The following is a 19,418-nucleotide window of genomic DNA, read 5'->3' on the forward strand; positions in this document are numbered from 1 at the left end:
CTGTACAATAACGCACTTCATACCATTCAAAGCCCTTTCCCACGTACCTTCTCACTGGATTCTCACAATGCACACAGTGGAGATCTCTGGTTAAATGTAAACACAGAGAGCTGGTACTTTGAACAGGATATATGAAGTGGGAAGAAATGTAGAGATGGCATGTAGCATAGTGTTTAAAAGAAAACACCTTTGAATAAAGGAGACCTGCTTTTAAGTCATGGTTCTGCTACTCCCCAGCTAAATAATCTTGGGTTAGGAGTTGCAGGTTTTCTCTAGGGTACTTTACCTATAAAATGAGGATAATAACCACCTCGTGGAGTTGTTACACGAGATTAAATAAAGCCACGTAGAACAGCTAGTATAGTGTCTAACAAAGAGTAGGTACTCAGTAAGTGAAAACTGGCAAGGGTAGCTTTCAAATGCTTGGTCCCTACCTGGTATAAGTAATAGTTACTAGACTATTGTACCAGCTCAAATCATTCAGAAACAAAGTTTTGCCCTGGATTTAGACAGAGCTCAGATACCTAAATGTTTTATGACAAAGCAGGCAGCTATTAGAAACAGCCCCTGAAGATTTATTGTCTTTATATTTTATAATGGAGTGGGAAGAGGCATAAGGAAAGCTGAAAAGAGTATGTAGAGGAATGGTCTATTTTTATGATTTTCCAACTTTTGCTTAATGATATACAGAAAGACCTGCACATTTACCATATCCCTTTCCCTACTGTTAAAGCATAGGCTACTTGGGACATTTAATCCCTACCACTGAACATCCAGCTTTGAGTACTGTGTAGGACGTGCTTTGGAAACAAGTTTTATGTCCATTAATTTGACTAGTAAGAGGAAATAGCCATCTTTTTAATTTCTCAGTTCTATAAAGTTAACTAAATGGAAATATCTTGACTGGTATTAGAAATCAGACTTTCTACTTTTCAAAAGTATCATGCCTTGAAAAATAGAAAATAAGGAATTTTCATTTGTACAAGTTCTCAAAACAGACACTGAAACTTGCTATTGTGCCTAAATCTTTAATCTAGGCTCAACTGTGCACTTGAGATGGTCAAGCTGTGTGACTGTGTTTGTGAAATTAATCGCTAAATTGCTGTTTCAATCTCCTGAGAATTTCATTCTAAAAAGATTTGATCCTTTTTACTAGATTCTACTCCTGCTCTTTTTTTTTTCAATAGAGCGAGAATGCACTGCCATCTACTGGATTCTGAAGATACTGCTGCTATAACTTTTAGTCTGTGAAAATAATTCTTACCAAGCTGATGCTTTTTGTACTTTGTCAAAAACACAGTAGTTATTATGGCAGTATGAGTTACATAAAAATAAAACTCCAGAGGGGTACCAGGGTAACTCAATTGATAAGGGTCTGCCTTCAGCTCAGGCCATTATCCAGGGTGCTAGATGGAGCGCCCAGGTCAGGCTCCCTGCTCAGTGGGGAGTCTGCTTCTCCCTCTTCCTCTGCTCCTCCTCATCCCACCCATATAAATAAGTAAAATCTTTAAAAATAATAGGGTTAAAGTGGGGTAGAAGAGAGAGATAATACCAACCCCACAAGATTTTTATTCTTAATTATTGCTATGATAGTCCCAAAAATCAGCATGCATTCACCTACGTTCATTAACAAGCTTCTTTTGAGCACCTGCTATACTATATGCCAGGTACTGCAGCAAGCGACACAATGCCAATGCAATAGAATCAGGGAGGTAGTCTCTTTTATCATAGGGTTTAGATCCCAGTGAGTAGTTTCCATTTATTATTGAACTCTACTCATGTGCCAGGCTTATACTGTACATTGTCACTTTTCATCCTCCAAGGATGAGGTAGAAACTATAAGAGAAAAACTCAGAGATGACTTAATTTGCCCAAGATCTCTCTCAGAGGTAAGTTGCAGAAGTGCCTGGAATTAAACTCACATAAATCTGCCTCCAAAATCTGTATTTCTATCTACTAGGAGTATACACTCACCCAGGTAAGCTGTCATCATCCTCCCAAAAACAAGAGTAGCAAAAAAAAAAAAAAAAAAAGTAGCTGACAAAAGGCAATTTAAGCAAAGATAGCCTTGCATATCTATATAAAAGGCAAAATTCCTAAACTGAGATCTGAAAGGTTTCCAGCTTACTGGATAAGGAGCTGGCCCAGTAGCCTCTTACTTCTCATGCTCCCCAAATGCCATTCTAGAAGTTCAATCCACCCAGAAAACATCCTTCCCAGCCACCTAGCTTTATTCATCAACCTCCATCCCCTCCAACTTCAAGCCACAACAGAGTTCCTCTCTGGTTCTCCACTATCTCCAAATGTTAAAAAGAGCATCCCTTCCTCTTCAGATTATTTAAAATTCCGCTATAATTCATATAATTCACCTGTGTTATCTGCAAGACCCAAATAACTGACATTTTCAGAAACAATTTTTCAAACTAAATCCATTTCTAAACTAGAGCTCTTCTGGAACATACGGTGTTTTATCTCACCTAAAGGAAATAAATATTTGTGACTCTGCATCTAATACTTTTGTACCCCAAAATACTTAGTTTAATAATGGGCACAGGGTATTTGATAATTATTGATGGCAAAAATGACTTTTGCAAATACAGACAGAAGATTTTCATCATTTACTCAATCATCTCTTCATCTGCATTGCTGTTGAATAGCTAAGGAGTTTCATGTTTCATATGCCAAAGAAATGCAATCTTACTACATAAAATTAATGAGAAAATATCACTCCCTAATAATGTCAGCAGAGGTTACTGAACAACGGATTCAAACACACAGCATATTTTAGTCAAAGATTTCCTAATGCGTTAAGTAGTTTCCAAACACACTCTTAGGAGTGAGACTGAACTACTTGTCCATTGTCCTATGTAGTTGAGAGAGTGACCAGGCTCCTAAAAACTCAACAGAAATGAGTAAAGCCTTTTCAAGAAGCAGAAGAACAAACAAAGAAACAAGAGTTCTGAGCAAATAAGTAATTTCAGCTTTTAGACCCAAAAAGGCTGAATGCACTTTAAGTAATATGGACAGAGGGAGGATTGACAGCAACATAACCATCAGAAGTATAAGTAACAGTGTTTCAAGTCATGATTAATATAAAACAACAAGAATGCTTGAGAACTGGTCAATAAAAATTCTAGTCACTATTTTTTTTTCTAGTCACTCTTTATAAAGTTGCTTTAAAATGTACTTCCATTTTACCCCACAAGTTTAAGTCTTCTTAGTGTACATACATTCTTAAAATACATTCCTGTTCTCAAAGACTTGTTAGTTAAGCATTTTATAAAGTCCTTTATGAAATACGTCCAACACAGATATATTTGCAATTACTGTCATTACAAATATATTTGGACTTATTTCTACCAACTCAACTACATGTTTTGGTTTACCATTTGTTTCCTTTCCTCCGTCCTACTAGTCAACAAAGTTTTCTACTCTTTATAGTCCCTTTTTCCCTCTGCTACTTAAAAATATATATTCTCTGGTTTCTAACCCACTCTAGATACTTCCACATTTTTAACATGCACCTCTGACCACAAATTTTTCTAACAAATTCTGTAGTTGTTTACTATCTTCCTCCCAGACAGATCAGTAACCTCATTGAGTTTTAACTCTTTACACACCCTCCCTCCCCTCATTACTGCTGTCTAGAGCAGTGCTTCTAAAAAGCTCTGCAGCCAATGACAAGGTGCTTTTCCTTCAATCCATTGTGAACTGATAATTTTGTAAAATACAATAAAAAGGCAAAATAATGTCAAATTGCTATAAAAGTTTTGAAACATTTACTCTCACTTTTTATACTTGGCTCACCACAGACTAGTGACAGTGCTTCCCCCCCCCCCTTTTTAGCTTTTTTTTTTTAAGATTTTTATTTATTTGTCAGACAGAGAGCACAAGCAGGCAGAGTGGCAGGCAGAAAAAGAGAGAGAAGTAGGCTCCCTGCTGGATAAGGAGCCTGATGTGGGACTTGATCCCAGGACTCTGGGATCAGGACCTGAGCCAAAGGCAGAGGCTTAACCGACAGCGCCACCCAGGCGTCTCTAGTGACAGACAGTTCTTAGACTAGCTCTGTTCTACAAACTATACTTTGAATAAAGATAGTCTGGTTTGTCTTTACATAAAAACAAATAACTTGTTACATATTAAGTTTTTGTTTGTGTGTTAGTTTGCTGTCAGTAGTTAATTGCATTCACTAACGTTGTAACCATTTTCATGTGTTTTGCTGTAACTTGCTGTTACTTCCTACATCTTCCCTTTGGGATCACTTCTCCACCTCCAATATTCAGTATAGATAAAGGGTCTGTGGGAATTAAATTCTCAATCTGTGTGTCTTTGAAGTTGTTCCTCTTTCATCTATGCTCTTGACTGAAGGTTGACTAGAAATACAGTTATACATTTAATAGTAAATAGCAATCAGAGGATTATTTCTCCTGGCATCAACTGCTACTGTTGCAAAATCCGCTGTCAGTCTAATTTGTAGGTAATACTTCCTTTCTCTCTGCTCTCTTTTAAGATTTCTTTTTTTTTTTTTTAAGATTTCTCCTTTTAAAATTAACATTAAAGACCTGCAGTTTCTATGTCTTTTTTTCAGCCTCCTTCTATAATTGGGAGAGTCCTACTGACCTCAGCTTTGTGCTCATTTTCTGTTCACTTTGCCCAGAGGAGCACATCTTTCAAGGACGAGGCTTCTGCCTACTACTTCTGTTCCAGATGGGTTTATTTTCTTGCTTTTAGTTTGTTTTAGCAAGTATGTCTCTTGAAACTTCTCTGATCTCACCAATAACTAGGGTTTTTTTGTTTTGTTTTGTTTTTGTTCTTTGGGCTTTGGGGTTTGTTTGTTTGTTTGTTTGTTTGTTTTTAAACCTATCACTGCCTTTTGTTTGGTGCAGTGGAGGGTCTCAAAGTATGCACTTACAAGGACATCTTTACTGGAAAAACTGTTTATGGCTTTCTTTAAAAAGGAAAGCTAATGCTTTTTAAGGTTCAAGCTATATATCAGATGTTCACCTGAAAGTTGGTACAGGGGCAAGATAAGGCTGGCATCTAAATTTGTAAAATTCACTAACTGAAGGATTATAGAATAATATATACCACTTATTACAATAATATATATTCAATAAACTTTTATTGACCATTTGGTCTTGAATCCCAGCTCTGCTACTTAGTAGCTCTATAATCTCAAGAAAGTCACTTAACTTCTACGTTCAGGCTTCCTCTTCTGTAAAAAGACAATTGTGAGGTTTAAATAAGGTAAATTATGTAAAGCACTTAGAACAGCACCTAGCAGTATTATCAGCTCACTGAACATTAGCTGCTATTATTATTATTATTACTAGGAACACTCCGCACTCATGTTTCCACACAGGCAAAAGATATACTACTCCTCAGAGCCCACCTCCCTGCTCAGCAGGGAGCCTCCTTCTCCGCCTCCCCCTGCTTACACTCTCTTTCTCTGCCAAGTAAATAAATAAAATCTTAAAAAAAAAAAAAGGAAGAAAGAAAGAAAAAAAAGATGTACCACTCCATATCCCGAACACTTTCAGTTTCTCTGAGTCCTGCTCTACAGAGGACATACCTGACAGCTGACAGCTGAGCTTGGGAGACAAAACAAAGCATGACAGCCTCAGTCTTTTCAGGTTCCCTCCAAGTCAGAACAGCCTACCTGTTGTACACCACACATAAATTCTGCTTTTGGCTTGGAGGATTAGGCTTTGTCCCTGTAAGGGCAAGATCTTGGTTTTGCTTGTTTTGTTGTTTTTTGGGGAAGATTCGATTTGGGAAAAAGTATATACCAGCTCTTTTAGTTGTAGAATTTAAAACATATTTTCCAATTACTTTTATTAGAAATAAAGCCAACGTTCTGATCTCCATTTATCTATTGCCTATCTTATTTCTAAACTTGTTCCAGACTCAGAGGAAGAAGAAAGGGGTATTAGTCACCAGCTATCCAAAACCTCAATTACTAATAGTATCTGACTACACAGTTCTTATGGAAATTAAATAGAATAACAGATATAAAGCGCTTAAAAGTGTCTCATACACAGTCATGCTCAATAAATATTCACTTTAGGGCACCTGGGTGGCTCAGTGGGTTAAGCCGCTGCCTTCAGCTCAGGTCATGATCTCAGGGTCCTGGGATCGAGTCCCGCATCGGGCTCTCTGCTCAGCAGGGAGCCTGCTTCCTCCTCTCTCTCTCTGCCTGCCTCTCTGCCTACTTGTGATCTCTCTCTGTCAAATAAATAAATAAAATCTTTTTAAAAAATAAATAAATAAATAAATAAATATTCACTTTAATATTATTACTATGTACCAGATATTGTGCTAGACAGTGTACTAGTTACCAGTTGCAAGAGGAACGTAATCCCTCAACAGGGTTGGAATGGATAACCCTATACATGGGATACTGCAAACAAGAACAGTAGCCATCTCATAATTCTCTCAGTAAATCAAACATTTTTACTAGGCAAATACCATGTCTCAAGAACTGTGATAGGTACCGGGAATTCAAAATTATATATACAAATCCGTCCTTAAGAAGCTTACAGATTAGAAGACCTATACAACAAAGGAAGAAAGAATTATAAAGTGTTATCTCTTAAGTCAAAGGTATACACAGTGTTGATAAACTTTAGGAACCCAGAATATAAGGGCTTTAAACAAATTTTTTTTAAAAAGCTTATCAGATCTTGAACTGAATTTGGTGAAGTCACCTAGAATACCTTGCATTTTGCCAAATCCAAGGAGCAATTTTCAGTCCTCATCTAATTTGCCCACTCCCTCCCCTTATATGCCAAATACTAAACCAAAACAAAAATCTCTTTCTTTGGCTTCTGAGAGCCTGTGAGACTCCACCCTCTTTTCCCTATACATCCCTCATCACTCCTTCTCAGTCAGCTTTTCCAATGCCTCCACCTCTACTTGGCCCTTAAAAGTTGGAGGCCTCAAGCCTTGGTTCCTCACTGTACACCCTGTCCCTAGCCTGAACTCATCATTTCAGCGACTGTTTGCCATTGACCCCACATTCCTATATCTCTAATCCACTTCTCCCCCTCTGAACTCCATCTGCACATGGATATCTTAAAGGCATCTCAAAGTCCTTATGATCAAATATCAGTTCTCAATCTGCCTCCATGAAACCTGATCTTCTTTTAGCATCCCTCAGTTCTCCTAGTGTCTGGAACATTTATTTATCCCATTACACTACCCAAGCCAGAAACCCAAAAGTCATCCTTAATACCGTCTTTTTCCTTATACTCTAAATTTGAAGGATACTGGGTCCCAACAATTTTTACCTCCTAAAACTTTCCTAAATCCACTTTCTCTCTTTTGGGCCATAACCCTGTTTCAAAGTATCAGCATCTCTTACCTAATATACTACATGATCCTCCTTTCTGTCTTTCCACATATATTCTCACCTCTTCTACAATTATTCTTCACTACAGACAGAGTGAAATTGTTAAAATACAAATCAAATTATATCACTGTCATGCTAAAAAATCCTTCAAGACTAAAAATCCACTGCTCTTAGGACAAAATCCTTTAAAAAGTTCTATATGCTATGGTCCCTGCCTTCCTGTCCACCCTCATCTGGTATCACTCTTCCTCATCACTCTGACCTTCCTTTAGTCCCTAAAACCCACCATGTGTCTTTCCACTTCATGGCCTTGCAACTTGCCAACCTCCTCTGCTAGAACGCTGTCCCCGTTCAGCCCCCACTCCCTGCACTTGGTTCATTTCCACTCATCCTCTGGATTGTAGCCTTAAAAGTCTAGTTCTCAAAAAGACAGTCCCTAGAGTGTACGGAAGATCTCCCTACACGCTTATAGCATTACCACATTTGTGTTTATACGTATTCACCTGTTAGGTCACCTCACCAGCGCTTGTCTCCTCCACACACTCCTGCTGGGAAACATCCATCTGCTCACCAATGTGCCTTTAGCACTTACAAATGGCAGGTACTGAATAATTAGCTGCTAAATGAATGAAGCTTTCCAGAAATAGCATTTCACACAACAAAGAATTATGAACCAATGTGATCACTAAGAGCAAGTAACTCTTGCTCTTGCTAATGAGGTGAGAAAACTCACCGTATTGTTTTGTGGCCAGTATTAAGTGGGATAAAGAACATGAACCACCTGGCATAGTAACACAGATAGTAGGTATTTGGTAAATAGGAATTCTCTTCCCTTTCCTTTCTCTAATTGCCTGTAGATATAGAGATAGCACTGACTATAACACCACTTGACTCACAGTTTCTTAAATTTACTCCAAGTGTAAAAGGTATCTGAAACATTTAATAAAACTGTATTGCACTTAATCAAAATTCACCATTCTGTTTTCACTCTCCAAAGAATTACACAGAATAAGAACAAAAAGCCCAGATTTTCTGTTAAGAAAATTAATAATCTGGATTTAGAAAAGATGAATTGGGGTTACAAAACAAGTTTTCCCTTTAAAAAGCATCACCTTAAGCCACACTAAATAAATATACAATGATACTTAAAACAAGATTCTGTTTACACAGAGCTTTTTACACTGTATGTCAAGGCACAGGTACACTAAACAAAACTCACAGCATTAGGAAAATGCTCTTACCTTATGTTCAAATGGAGCACCATAGTAGCCATCATTCAGCCCAAAAATTATTTCATTTTGGTTGCGGGCATGAATCTAAGAGAGAAGAAAAACATGCTATCAGTTTTTCTCATTCCAATTAAGTTTTATTATGATTAAGGCGTGACAGTTACAGCAAGACCTACTTCAATGCTGAGAAACAGGATGACTAACCTAACAAGCCAGCAGAAAATACATCATTTATCCTAAGACCAGGTAATCAATTGAGTGCTTCCTGCTTTAGTGCTTTAGTCAAAGGGCTCACAAAATCATTATACCGAGATAACAGGCATGATCACTCACATATATTATCTACAAACACTTCTTGAGATTGCTATGGAAAGGTTAATTCTGAAATATAAGGGATCCAGAGACATATTATACATTCTCAGATCTCAAAGGAAACACAATCCAATTAGTCTATAAGAGTGCTTTAAAAATTATAAAGTCCTAGAAAAAAAAGATGAATATTATTTTCTATTTTCAAGAAGACAGTTTAAATTTAGGTAATAATATGTAAGTTACAATCACTCTGGACTCCAGTTTCCTAATGAGTGAATCAGATTATGTCTGTTATATCATACTTCTGTGCCTACCCCCATCTCCTATGGCTAAATCCAAGATATCATCCAAATTTCACTCAAGACTATCAATCAATTTAACCTAAATGACATCTGGATTCAACAACAGAATACACATGACATGTATAAGAAACATTTACCAAAAAATGTTTATATTCTTTATATTCTAAGGCCATAAAATAAAAACCTCAGAAAAGCTGAAAAGATTGAAATCATACAAACTATTTTCTCTAAACTCAACAGAATTCAAATAGAAATCCACAAAAGAAAGACACCTGGAAAATCCACAAATGTTTGAAAATTAAACATCATACCTCTAAATAACCTAAGGATCAAGGAGAAATAAACGGGAAATATTTTGAATTGAATGAAAATGAAAATACAACATCAAAGTTTGTGAGTCACAGTTAAAGTAAGACTTAGAGAAAAATTTAGTAGATGCTTAATCTAGAAAATAAAGTCTCAAAACAGTAAAACAAAAATCCTAACTTAAGAAACGAGTAAAGAAGAGCAAAGTAAACCCAAAGCAAGCAAAAGGAAGAAAATTAAAGGATAAAATCAGAAATCAATGAAACTGAAAACAATAACAATAATCAAAGAAACCAAACACTAGTTATCTGAAAACCTAAGAAAACAGATAAATCTCTAAGCAATGATTAAGAGAAGAGACAGAAATTATATATACCAAGAATGAAAGAGGAAAGGATCATTATATAGCCTTATATCGTATATATACATTACAAGTATAGAGTATATATACATTACAAAAATATAGTAATATTGTGGAAATCTTTATACTAATAAACTTGAAATCTTAGGTGAAACCGATAAATTCTTTGGAAGACAAACTATCAAAACTCACATAAGAAGTCACAGAGAGGCTAACTAGCCCTACATCTAATAAAGTAACAGAAGTCATATTTTTAAATTTCCCCACAGGGAAATCTTAACACCCAGATGGGTTCACTGAAGAATTCTGCCAAACATATGCAGAATAAGTAATACCAACTTTACACAAATTCCTCCAGAAATAGAAGAGTTAAGGTTTCCCAATCCATTACAAAACCAGCATCACTCTCATACTAAACTGGACAAGAACAAGGCAAGAAAAGTACAGACCAATATCCCCCAAGGACATAGATGAAAGAAGCCTTAATAAAATATTGGCAAATGTAATGCATTATGAAAGGAAATTTCCTCACCCTGACAAAGTGCTACAAAATTTACAGCTAATATTATACTTAATAATGAAAGACTTAATATTTTACACAACATCAGTAACAAAACATAGATGCCCACTTTATTCACTTCTAGTCAACACTGTACTGAGAGGTCTTATCAATGAAATGATAAGAAGAGAAAAAACACGTATTCATTAGAAAGGAAGAAATTAGACCATGTGTTCACAGACATGACTGCCTACAAAGCAATCTACAAAAAGAATCTACAAAAAAAAAAAAACTACTAGATCTAATAAATGAGTTTAGCAAGGTCACAAAATACATGCTTAATACAGAAATGTTTCTATATACTAGCAACAACTGGAAATAGGCATATTCTTTAAATGAATAGCAATTTAAACTAGCATAAAAAAACATGGAATCACAGGTACAAATCTAACAAAATATGTGCAATACCTATATACTTAAAACTACAAAATGCTGATGAATGAAATCAAAGATTTTCCCAAATGGAGAGATATCCACAGACTGAAACATCCAATACTAGCAAGAAGTCAATTCTCCCCAAATTTTCTCAGATTTTTATAGAATTGAGAAATTAATTCTAAAGTGTATAGGTAAAGGCAAAAGATCTAAAACTGCCAGAAGGGGTGCCTGGGTGGCTCAGTGGGTTAAGCTGCTGCCTTCAGCTCAGGTCATGATCTCAGGGTCAAGGAGCCTGCTTCCCCCTCTCTCTCTCTGCCTGCCTCTCTGTCTACTTGTGATTTCTCTCTGTCAAATAAATAAATAAAATCTTTAAAACAGGGCGCCTGGGTGGCTCAGTGGGTTAAGCCGCTGCCTTCGGCTCGGGTCATGATCTCAGGGTCCTGGAATCGAGTCCCGCATCGGGCTCTCTGCTCAGCGGGGAGCCTGCTTCCTTCTCTCTCTCTGCCTGCCTCTCTGCCTACTTGTGATCTCCCTCTGTCAAATAAATAAATAAAATCTTTAAAAAAAAAAAAATCTTTAAAACAGCCAGAACAATTTGAAAAAAGATCAAAGTTGGAGGATTCTTATTACCTGAATTCATGATGTATAAAACTACGGAATTCAAGACAATGTGGTATTGACATAAAGATAGACCTATAGAACAATGAAACAGAAGAGAATCCAGAAGCAGACCCACACAAAATTATTTTAAATTATCTATTTTCAACAAAGATAGCAAGGCAATTCAATGGAGAAATAATAGCTCTTATAACAGAGTACAGAAAAAAAAGTTCCTCCATCTGCAAAAAAAAAAAAAAAAAGAACCTCATACTTTAAATAAAAGTTAATCCAAAATGATCATAGACATAAACGTAAAACCTAATAGTATAAAACTTCTAGAGGGAAAACCCTATAGGAGAAAATCTCTGTGACCCTGGATTAGGCAAATATGTCTTAGATAAGACACGAAAAGTATGAAACATAAAAGCAAAGACCGATATAGTGGACTTTAACACTTATAAACTTGCTATTTAAATGACACTTAAAGAAATGAAAGGACAAAGGGCGCCTTGGTGGCTCCATTGCTCAAGTGTCTGCCTTTAGCTCAGGTCATGATCATAGAGTCCTGGGACTGAGTCCCACCTCAGGCTCCCTGCTCAGTGAGGAGCCTGCTTCTCCCTCTCCCCCGGCCTGCCACTCTTCCTGTTTGTGCTCTGCATGTCAAATTAAAAAAAAAATTTTTTTTTAAAAAAAGGACAAGCCACAGACTAGCAGAAAATATTCAGAAAATACTATCTCATAAAGAACTAACTCATATCCACAATACATATAGAAGTTTTACAACTCAATAATGATAATTCAAACAGCCAAATAAAAACTGGGCAAATGACCTGAATAAACATTTCACTAAAAAAAAGGGCAAGAGAGAGAATGATGACAAATAAACATTTTTTAATTGCTCAACATGACTTCATCACTAGATAAAATTAAAATCAGAAGATTCTATATACCCATAGTTAAGCAGCAGCAGAAGAAATTAGTCATGATCCAGGAATCCTGGGATCCAGCCCCGCATCAGCAGTCTGCTTCTCCCTCTTCCTCTGCCGCTACCTGCCCCCCGCCTGACCCGACTTGTTCTCTCCCTCTCTCCCTATGAAATAAATAAAATCTTTTTTTAAAAAAATAAGTTTAAAAAAAAGGAAAGAAAACAATCCCATTTACAATTACTCCCAAAATAATAAGACACCTAGGAATAAATCTAACCAAAGAGGTAAAAGACCTGTACTCTGAAAACTATAAAACACTGATGAAAGAAATTGAAGATGACACAAAGAAATGGAAAGACATTTCAAATTCCATGCCCATGGATTGGAAGAACACATATTGTTAAAATGTCTATACTACTCAAAGCAATCTATATATTTAAAGCAACCCCTGTCAAAATACCAATAGCATTTTCCATAGAAACAGAACAAACAATCCTAAAATTTATATGGAACCACAAAAGAACCTGAATCACAAGCAAATCTGGAGGCATCACAATCCTGGACCTCAAGTTATACTACAAAGCTGCAGTAATCAAAACAGTATAGTACTGGCACAAAAACAGACACAGAGATCAATGGAACAGAACAGAATATCTAGAAATAAACCCATAATCATCTGGTCGATTAATCTTCAGCAAAGCAAGAAAGAATATCCGATGAGAAAATGATAGTCTCTTCAACAAATGGTGTTGGGAAAACTGGACAGCCACATGCAAAAGAATGAAACTGGATCACTTTCTTACACCATACACAAAAATAAATTAAAAATGGACTAAAGAGGGGCGCCTGGGTGGCTCAGTGGATTAAGCCTCTGCCTTCAGCTCAGATCATGATCTCAAGGGTCCTGGGATCGAGCCCCACAGTGGGATCTCTACTCAGCAGAGAGCCTGCTTCCTCCTCTCTCTGTCTCTGCCTGCCTCTCTGCCTACTTGTGATCTCTGCCTGTCAAATAAATAAATTTTTTTCTAAATGGACTAAAGATCCAAAGGTAAGGCCTGAAACCATAAAAATCTTAGAAAAGAGCACAGGCAGTAATTTCTCTGACACCAACTGATTTTTAGATTGGTCCCCTAACACAAGGGAAATAAAAGCAAAAATAAACTATTGGGACTATATCAAAATAAAAAACTTCTGCATAGCCAAAGAAATAATCAACAAAACTAAAAGGCAACCTACTGAATAGGACATGGTATTTACAAATGACATCAAATAAAGGGTTTGTATCCAAAATATATAAAGAATTTATAAAAGTCAATACCCAAAAAAGCAAATAATCCAATTTTTAAAGTGGGCAGAAGACATGAACAGACTTTTCTCCAAAGTAGACATCCAGATGGCCAACAGACACATGAAAAGATGCTCTGAAACGATGCTCATCATCACTTAACACCAGGGAAATGCAAATCAAAACTACAATGAGATATCAAAACTGTCAGAATGGCTAAAATCAAGAACACAAGAAACAACAGGTGTTGGCGAAGATGTGGAGAGAAAGGAATACTTGTGCATTTTTGGTGGAATGCAAACTGGTGCAGCCACTGAGGAAAACAGTATGGAGTTTCCTCAAAAATTTAAAAAGAGAAATACCCTGTGATCCAGCAATTGCACTATTAAGTATTTACCCAAATAATACAAAAACACTAATTCAAAGGGATATATGCACCCCTATGTTTAGAGCAGTTTTATTTACAATAGCCAAGATATGGAAGCACCCCAAATGTCCACCGATTGACAAATGGATAAAGAAGATGTGTGTGTGGGTGAATATTACTCAACCATAAAAGAGAATGAAATCTTGTCACCTGCAATGATATGGATGGAACTCAACAGGATAATGCTGAGTGAAATAAATCAATCAGAAAAAGATAAGTTCCATATGATTTCACTCTTATGTATAATTTAAGAAATGAAACAAATGAGCAAAAGGGGGGAAGAGACAGAGACAAACCAAGAAACAGACTTATAACTATAGAGAAAAAATCAGTGGTTACCAAAGGGGAGGTAAGTGGGTGAAAAAGGTGATGGGGATTAAGAACACTGGGTAATTACAATTAAAACTTTACCAAAAAATGTCACAACAAAATACCACTTGAATCCATCAGAATGGTTAAAACCCAACAGAATGGAAAACAAGTTGGCAGCTTCTTATAAATTTCAACACTTGCCACCAGACCCAGAAATTCCATTCCTATGTATTTACTCAATAGAAATGACGACATATGTCAACATAAAGGTGTATATTTGAATATTCACAGCAGCATTATTCATTGTGGTGGTTAAGAGAATTTATACATTTGTCAAATCTACTGAACTGTATGCCTTAAAAGGGTAATTTCATTGTATATACATTATACCTCAACAAACCTAACCTGTAAACAAAGTTTCATTCAAAAGTCGGCCCTCCCTGACTCCATCCCGACTTGTCTAAATACCTCTTTCATATACTCCCACAAATTATATCACAAAGCTACAGCAATCAAAACAGTAAGGTGCTCTGCAGGTCCATGCAGGTAATCACCAATCATGAGCTCACCAAGTCTAAGGATCTTGTCTTATCGGTCTCTGGAACCTTAACAGTAAGAATAATGCCTGGTAGAAAGCAGAAGATCAATCAATGAACCTAAGTAATTCCGGCTGTTCTCCTGATACATCTTAGTCTTGTTTTCCTCTGAAAATATATAATTTTATTTTATCTGATTTCTTAGTAGTATATTACTTATTGTATCTATTTTGTAGGTGAGTTTTGCCTTTCTGCAATAAGTTTCTAACTGGCATAAAAAACATGTTTTCTCTTTCTCTGTTCTCCATTATACCCACTAACCAGCTTTTTAAGAAGACACCCAAAAACGGACTCTCTCAAATTAGAGCAGGTTCGACATAAACACAGTTGGGTACTTCAAGAAGATCACTACCCAAGGAATATGTGAGTTGAAAAGCATGAAGTCCATCTTCTTTGGCCAAAAACCCTCTGCCAGACTACAGCCATACAACTCTAATGTTAAGAAGCACCACCCTCCATGAAATGTAAGTACTTTCAGAAACAAGAGAAGAGCTCAATACCATTGTCTATCCACAGAGAGCCAACTACACTATGTGGGAAGACAGAAAAAGTATACATCTTAGTGCAGGGGTCTGGCTGGCCAGCCTAAAGGCAATAAATGTCTCATGCTGAAAGAGAAGAGAGAGGCTCTAAGCCAAAAGTCATGATTTTATAAATTTTCATTGAGACCAGTCCTAAAATAGAAGGAAAAACAGAGTAAGAATCCATAGCAGTTAGAATTTAGTTATGTAAAATATCTATTACATGCATTATTCTGATCACTATAGGAAGACACAAAATAAAGTCTATGATAAGCAAAATGAGGGCAGAGGAGTAAAATATCTATTACATGCATTATTCTGATCACTATAGGAAGACACAAAATAAAGTATATGGTAAGCAAAATGAGGGCAGAGGAGTTTTGTTTTTAATCTGAAAAAAAATATGTGGAATTAAATTGTTTCTTTAAAAGAAATAAAGCAGGGGCGCCTGGGTGTCTCAGCTGGTTAAGCATCTGACTCTGATTTCAGCTCAGGTCATTTTCTCAGAGTCATGAGATTGAGCCCTGTGTCAGTCTCTGCACTGGGTATGGAGCCTGCTTAAGATTCTCTCTCTCTCTCTCCACCACCCCCAGTCATGTGCATGCTTTTTCTCTCTCTCTCAAAACAATTAAATAAATAAATAAAGAAAAGAAAAAAAGAAATCAGAAAGTCTATATTGAATAAATATTAAGAAACATCAAGGTTATTCACAGATACGACTAACATTTTGGAGTTGCCTTTAGCAGTATCCAATAGGTATCACAAATATACACAGCATTTATTCCAAGGTAGGTTACCAAGGACCACATGTATAGATCAGAGTGGTACAGCACAAATCATACATCTGTAAGTCGGCCAGGCCTAGATTTCAATCTTCCTCCACCTAGCAGTGTGATCTTGAGCAGTTACTTAAACTCCCTGTGGTTCAATTTTCCCATTTAGAAAATAAGGGCACTAATACCAACCTTCACAAGAATACTATAAAATACTAAGTATAATAACCTAGTCTGGAGATGGTAAATAGGTTTCATATATCAGCAATTCTGATACATTGCTAGCTGCATCCCAGAACACTGTGTTTAAAGGGATTATGGAGCGACTTCGAAGCTCAGCTAGAGGAATGCTACGATCCAATAGCTACCTCACTCACAGGGACTTGGTAGTAGTATGCAAGCCAGGCATTTGTCAGCCCTGTGTTTAATAAACAGTAATACCTCTCAAAAAGAAAAAAAAAATTTAAAATAAAAAAATAACTAACTAAATAGTACCTCTCCTTCCCAAAATCATGCAACTCTACTGGTCATAAGAGAAGTATTTAATAGTATATTCTATATATGCAAGTTAAATTTTAGATCCAATAAAAAAGAATATCGCTTCTCAGCCTTGTGGCTAAGATCAAGTGCAATAAAACAGAAGCAGCAGAATGCTATGGGAAAGCATATTCTTTCCCACAAAAAAAAAAAAAAAAAAATCCTCTTAAAATAACAGCTCAGGGTACTTCTTCATAAGTTTCTTCAATTAAAAATTATTTTTAAACTTGGCCATGACTCAGAATTTCTATAATTAAGTAAATAATCATAAGGGTTCTCTGTAATAGGAAATGTAGAATCTAAACAATATACAGAAAGGTTAGGTAGGCTTAGAGAAGACAAACACTTAAAACTACAGTCTAAAAATTACCTGCTGACCCAAGTACTTCAGCCCATCCAAATAGACTTTCCATTCAATCAAAAGCTGGTAGATGTTCTCCTTTCCACCCCATATCTTCACCACAAAACAAGACACAGACGTATCAAGACGGTCAGGCATTATTCCAAAATCGAGACTCCGCCATGTTGGATTCTGTTGATGGAAAAGAAAGCATGAAGATTCTAATTTGCTTACAGTTATTTCAATTAGATTAGAAATCATTTTGATTTTAAAAACCAAAAGACTTAAAAAATACATCAAACTGCAGACTTAAATAAACCAGGAAGACATCTAACTACCACAATGGGGGTGATAATGGTATAAGCATACCTAAGAAATAATTGCAAGTTTGGTCCCAAAGCACACAATAAAGCAAGTACCGAACTAAAGCAAATCAAATGAATCTTTCGGTTTCTTAGTGCATATAAAATTTATGTTTACATTGGGCGCCTGGGTGGCTCAGTCAGTGGGTTAAAGCTCTGCCCTCAGCTCGGGTCATGATCCCAGGGTCCTGGGATAGAGCCTCACATTGGGCTCTCTGCTCAGCAGGGAGCCTGCTTCCAGCTCTCTCTGTCTGCCTCTCTGCCTACTTGTGACCTCTCTCTTTGTCAAATAAATAAATAAAATCTTTAAAAAAAAAAAAAAGTTATGTTTACCCTATACCACAGTCTATTAAATGTACAACAGCATCATATCTAAAAAAGAACAACGTACACACCTCAACTAAAAAATACTTTACTGCTTAAAAATGTAACCATCATGTGAGCTTTTAGCTATTCATAATCTTTGTGCTGGTGGAGTGTCCTGCCCAGTGTCGATGGCTACTGACTCATCAGGGTGGTGGCTGCTAAAGGCTGGGGCAGCTGTGATAATTTCTTAAAATAAGACAACAACCAAATCTGTTGCACTGATTGACTGACTCTTCCTTTCATGAATGATTTCTCTGTAGCATGCAATGCTGTCTGAGAGCATTTTACCCACAGTAAACCCTCTTTCAAACATATAATCAATCCTCTCAAATCTACCACTGCTTTTATCAACCAAGTTTATGTCATATTCTAAATCCTTTGTTGTCATTTCAACCATCTTCACAAAATCTTCACCAGGAGTAGATTCCTTCCCAAGAAGCCACTTCCATTGCTCCATGAGAAGTAACTGCTCATCCATTCAAGTTTTATCATGAGTTTTCAGCAACTCAGTCATGTCTTCAGACTCCACCTCTCATTCTAGTTCTCTTGCTATTTTTCACCCTGTCTATAGTTACTCCGTCCGCTCAAGTCTTGAACCTCTCACCGTCATCTATATTAGTCATCTATATTGGGATTATAATCAGCTTCTTCCAAACTCCTCTTATAATATTGATATTTTGACCTCCTCCCATGAATCATGATTGCTATTAAAGGCATCTAGAATGGTGAATCCTTTCTGGAAGGTTTTCAATTGACTTTGCCCAGATTCAGCAGAGGAATCACTACCTACAGCAGCTATAGCCTTACAAAATGTACTTCTTACGACTAGAAAGTTCAAATGACTCCTGGATACATATGGGCTACAGAATGGATGCTGTGTCAGCAGGCACAAAAACAACTGTAATTGCATTGTACATCTCTATCAGAACTCTTGGGTAACCAAGTGCATTTTCCACAAGGAGTAATATCTTGAAGGGAATCCTCTTCTGACCATATCTCAACAGTGGGCTTAAAATATTCATGGAATCATGTTGTAAACAGATGTGCTGCCATTCAGGCTTTCTTGCCTCATTTATGGAGCACAGGCAGAGTGGATTTAGCACAACCTTTAAGGGTCCTAAGATTTTCAGAATGGTAAATGACAGTGGCTTCAATTTAGTCATGAGCAGCATTAGCCCCTGACAAGAGAGTCAGCCTGTCCTTCTGAAGCTTTGAAGCCAGGCATTGACTTCTCAAGCTGTGAAAGTCCTAGAAGGCACCCTTTCAAGTAAGAAGGCTGTCATCTACACTGAAAATCTGTTGTTTAGTGCAGCCATCTTATTACTCACCTTCACCAGGCCTTCTGGATGACTTGCTGCAGATTCTACATCAGCACCTGCTGCTTCACCTTGCACTTAACCCTCACGGACACACTTCTTTCCTTAAACCTCATGAACCAACCTCTGCTAGCTTCAACTTCTTCTACAGCTTCCTCACCCTCTCTTACCCTTCACAGAATTGAGAGTTAGGGCCTTCCTCTGGATTAGGCTTTGCTTTAAGGGAAAGTTGTAGCCGGACTGATCTTTCATCCAGACC

General features: G+C 36.8%; 1 protein-coding gene across 1 annotated transcript in view; it reads right to left on the reverse strand.

Annotated features, from left to right (window-relative positions):
• The window catches only part of LOC309858507 (UV radiation resistance-associated gene protein-like), a 38,645-nt gene extending 21,343 nt beyond the window's left edge, over positions 1 to 17,302 (reverse strand). The window contains exons 1-2 of the mRNA XM_082751182.1: positions 17,146 to 17,302; positions 8,593 to 8,667 (exon numbers count right to left, since the gene is read on the reverse strand). Coding sequence (XP_082607308.1) covers positions 8,593 to 8,667; positions 17,146 to 17,274 — 204 coding nt within the window. The 5' untranslated portion in view covers positions 17,275 to 17,302. The remainder of the gene's footprint in view (positions 1 to 8,592; positions 8,668 to 17,145) is intronic.
• Positions 17,303 to 19,418: the final 2,116 nt, after the last annotated feature.

This window comes from Mustela nivalis, assembly GCF_964662115.1.
Source record: "Mustela nivalis genome assembly, contig: HAP1_SCAFFOLD_2685, whole genome shotgun sequence".
In the NCBI taxonomy this organism is placed as follows: Eukaryota; Metazoa; Chordata; class Mammalia; order Carnivora; family Mustelidae; genus Mustela; species Mustela nivalis.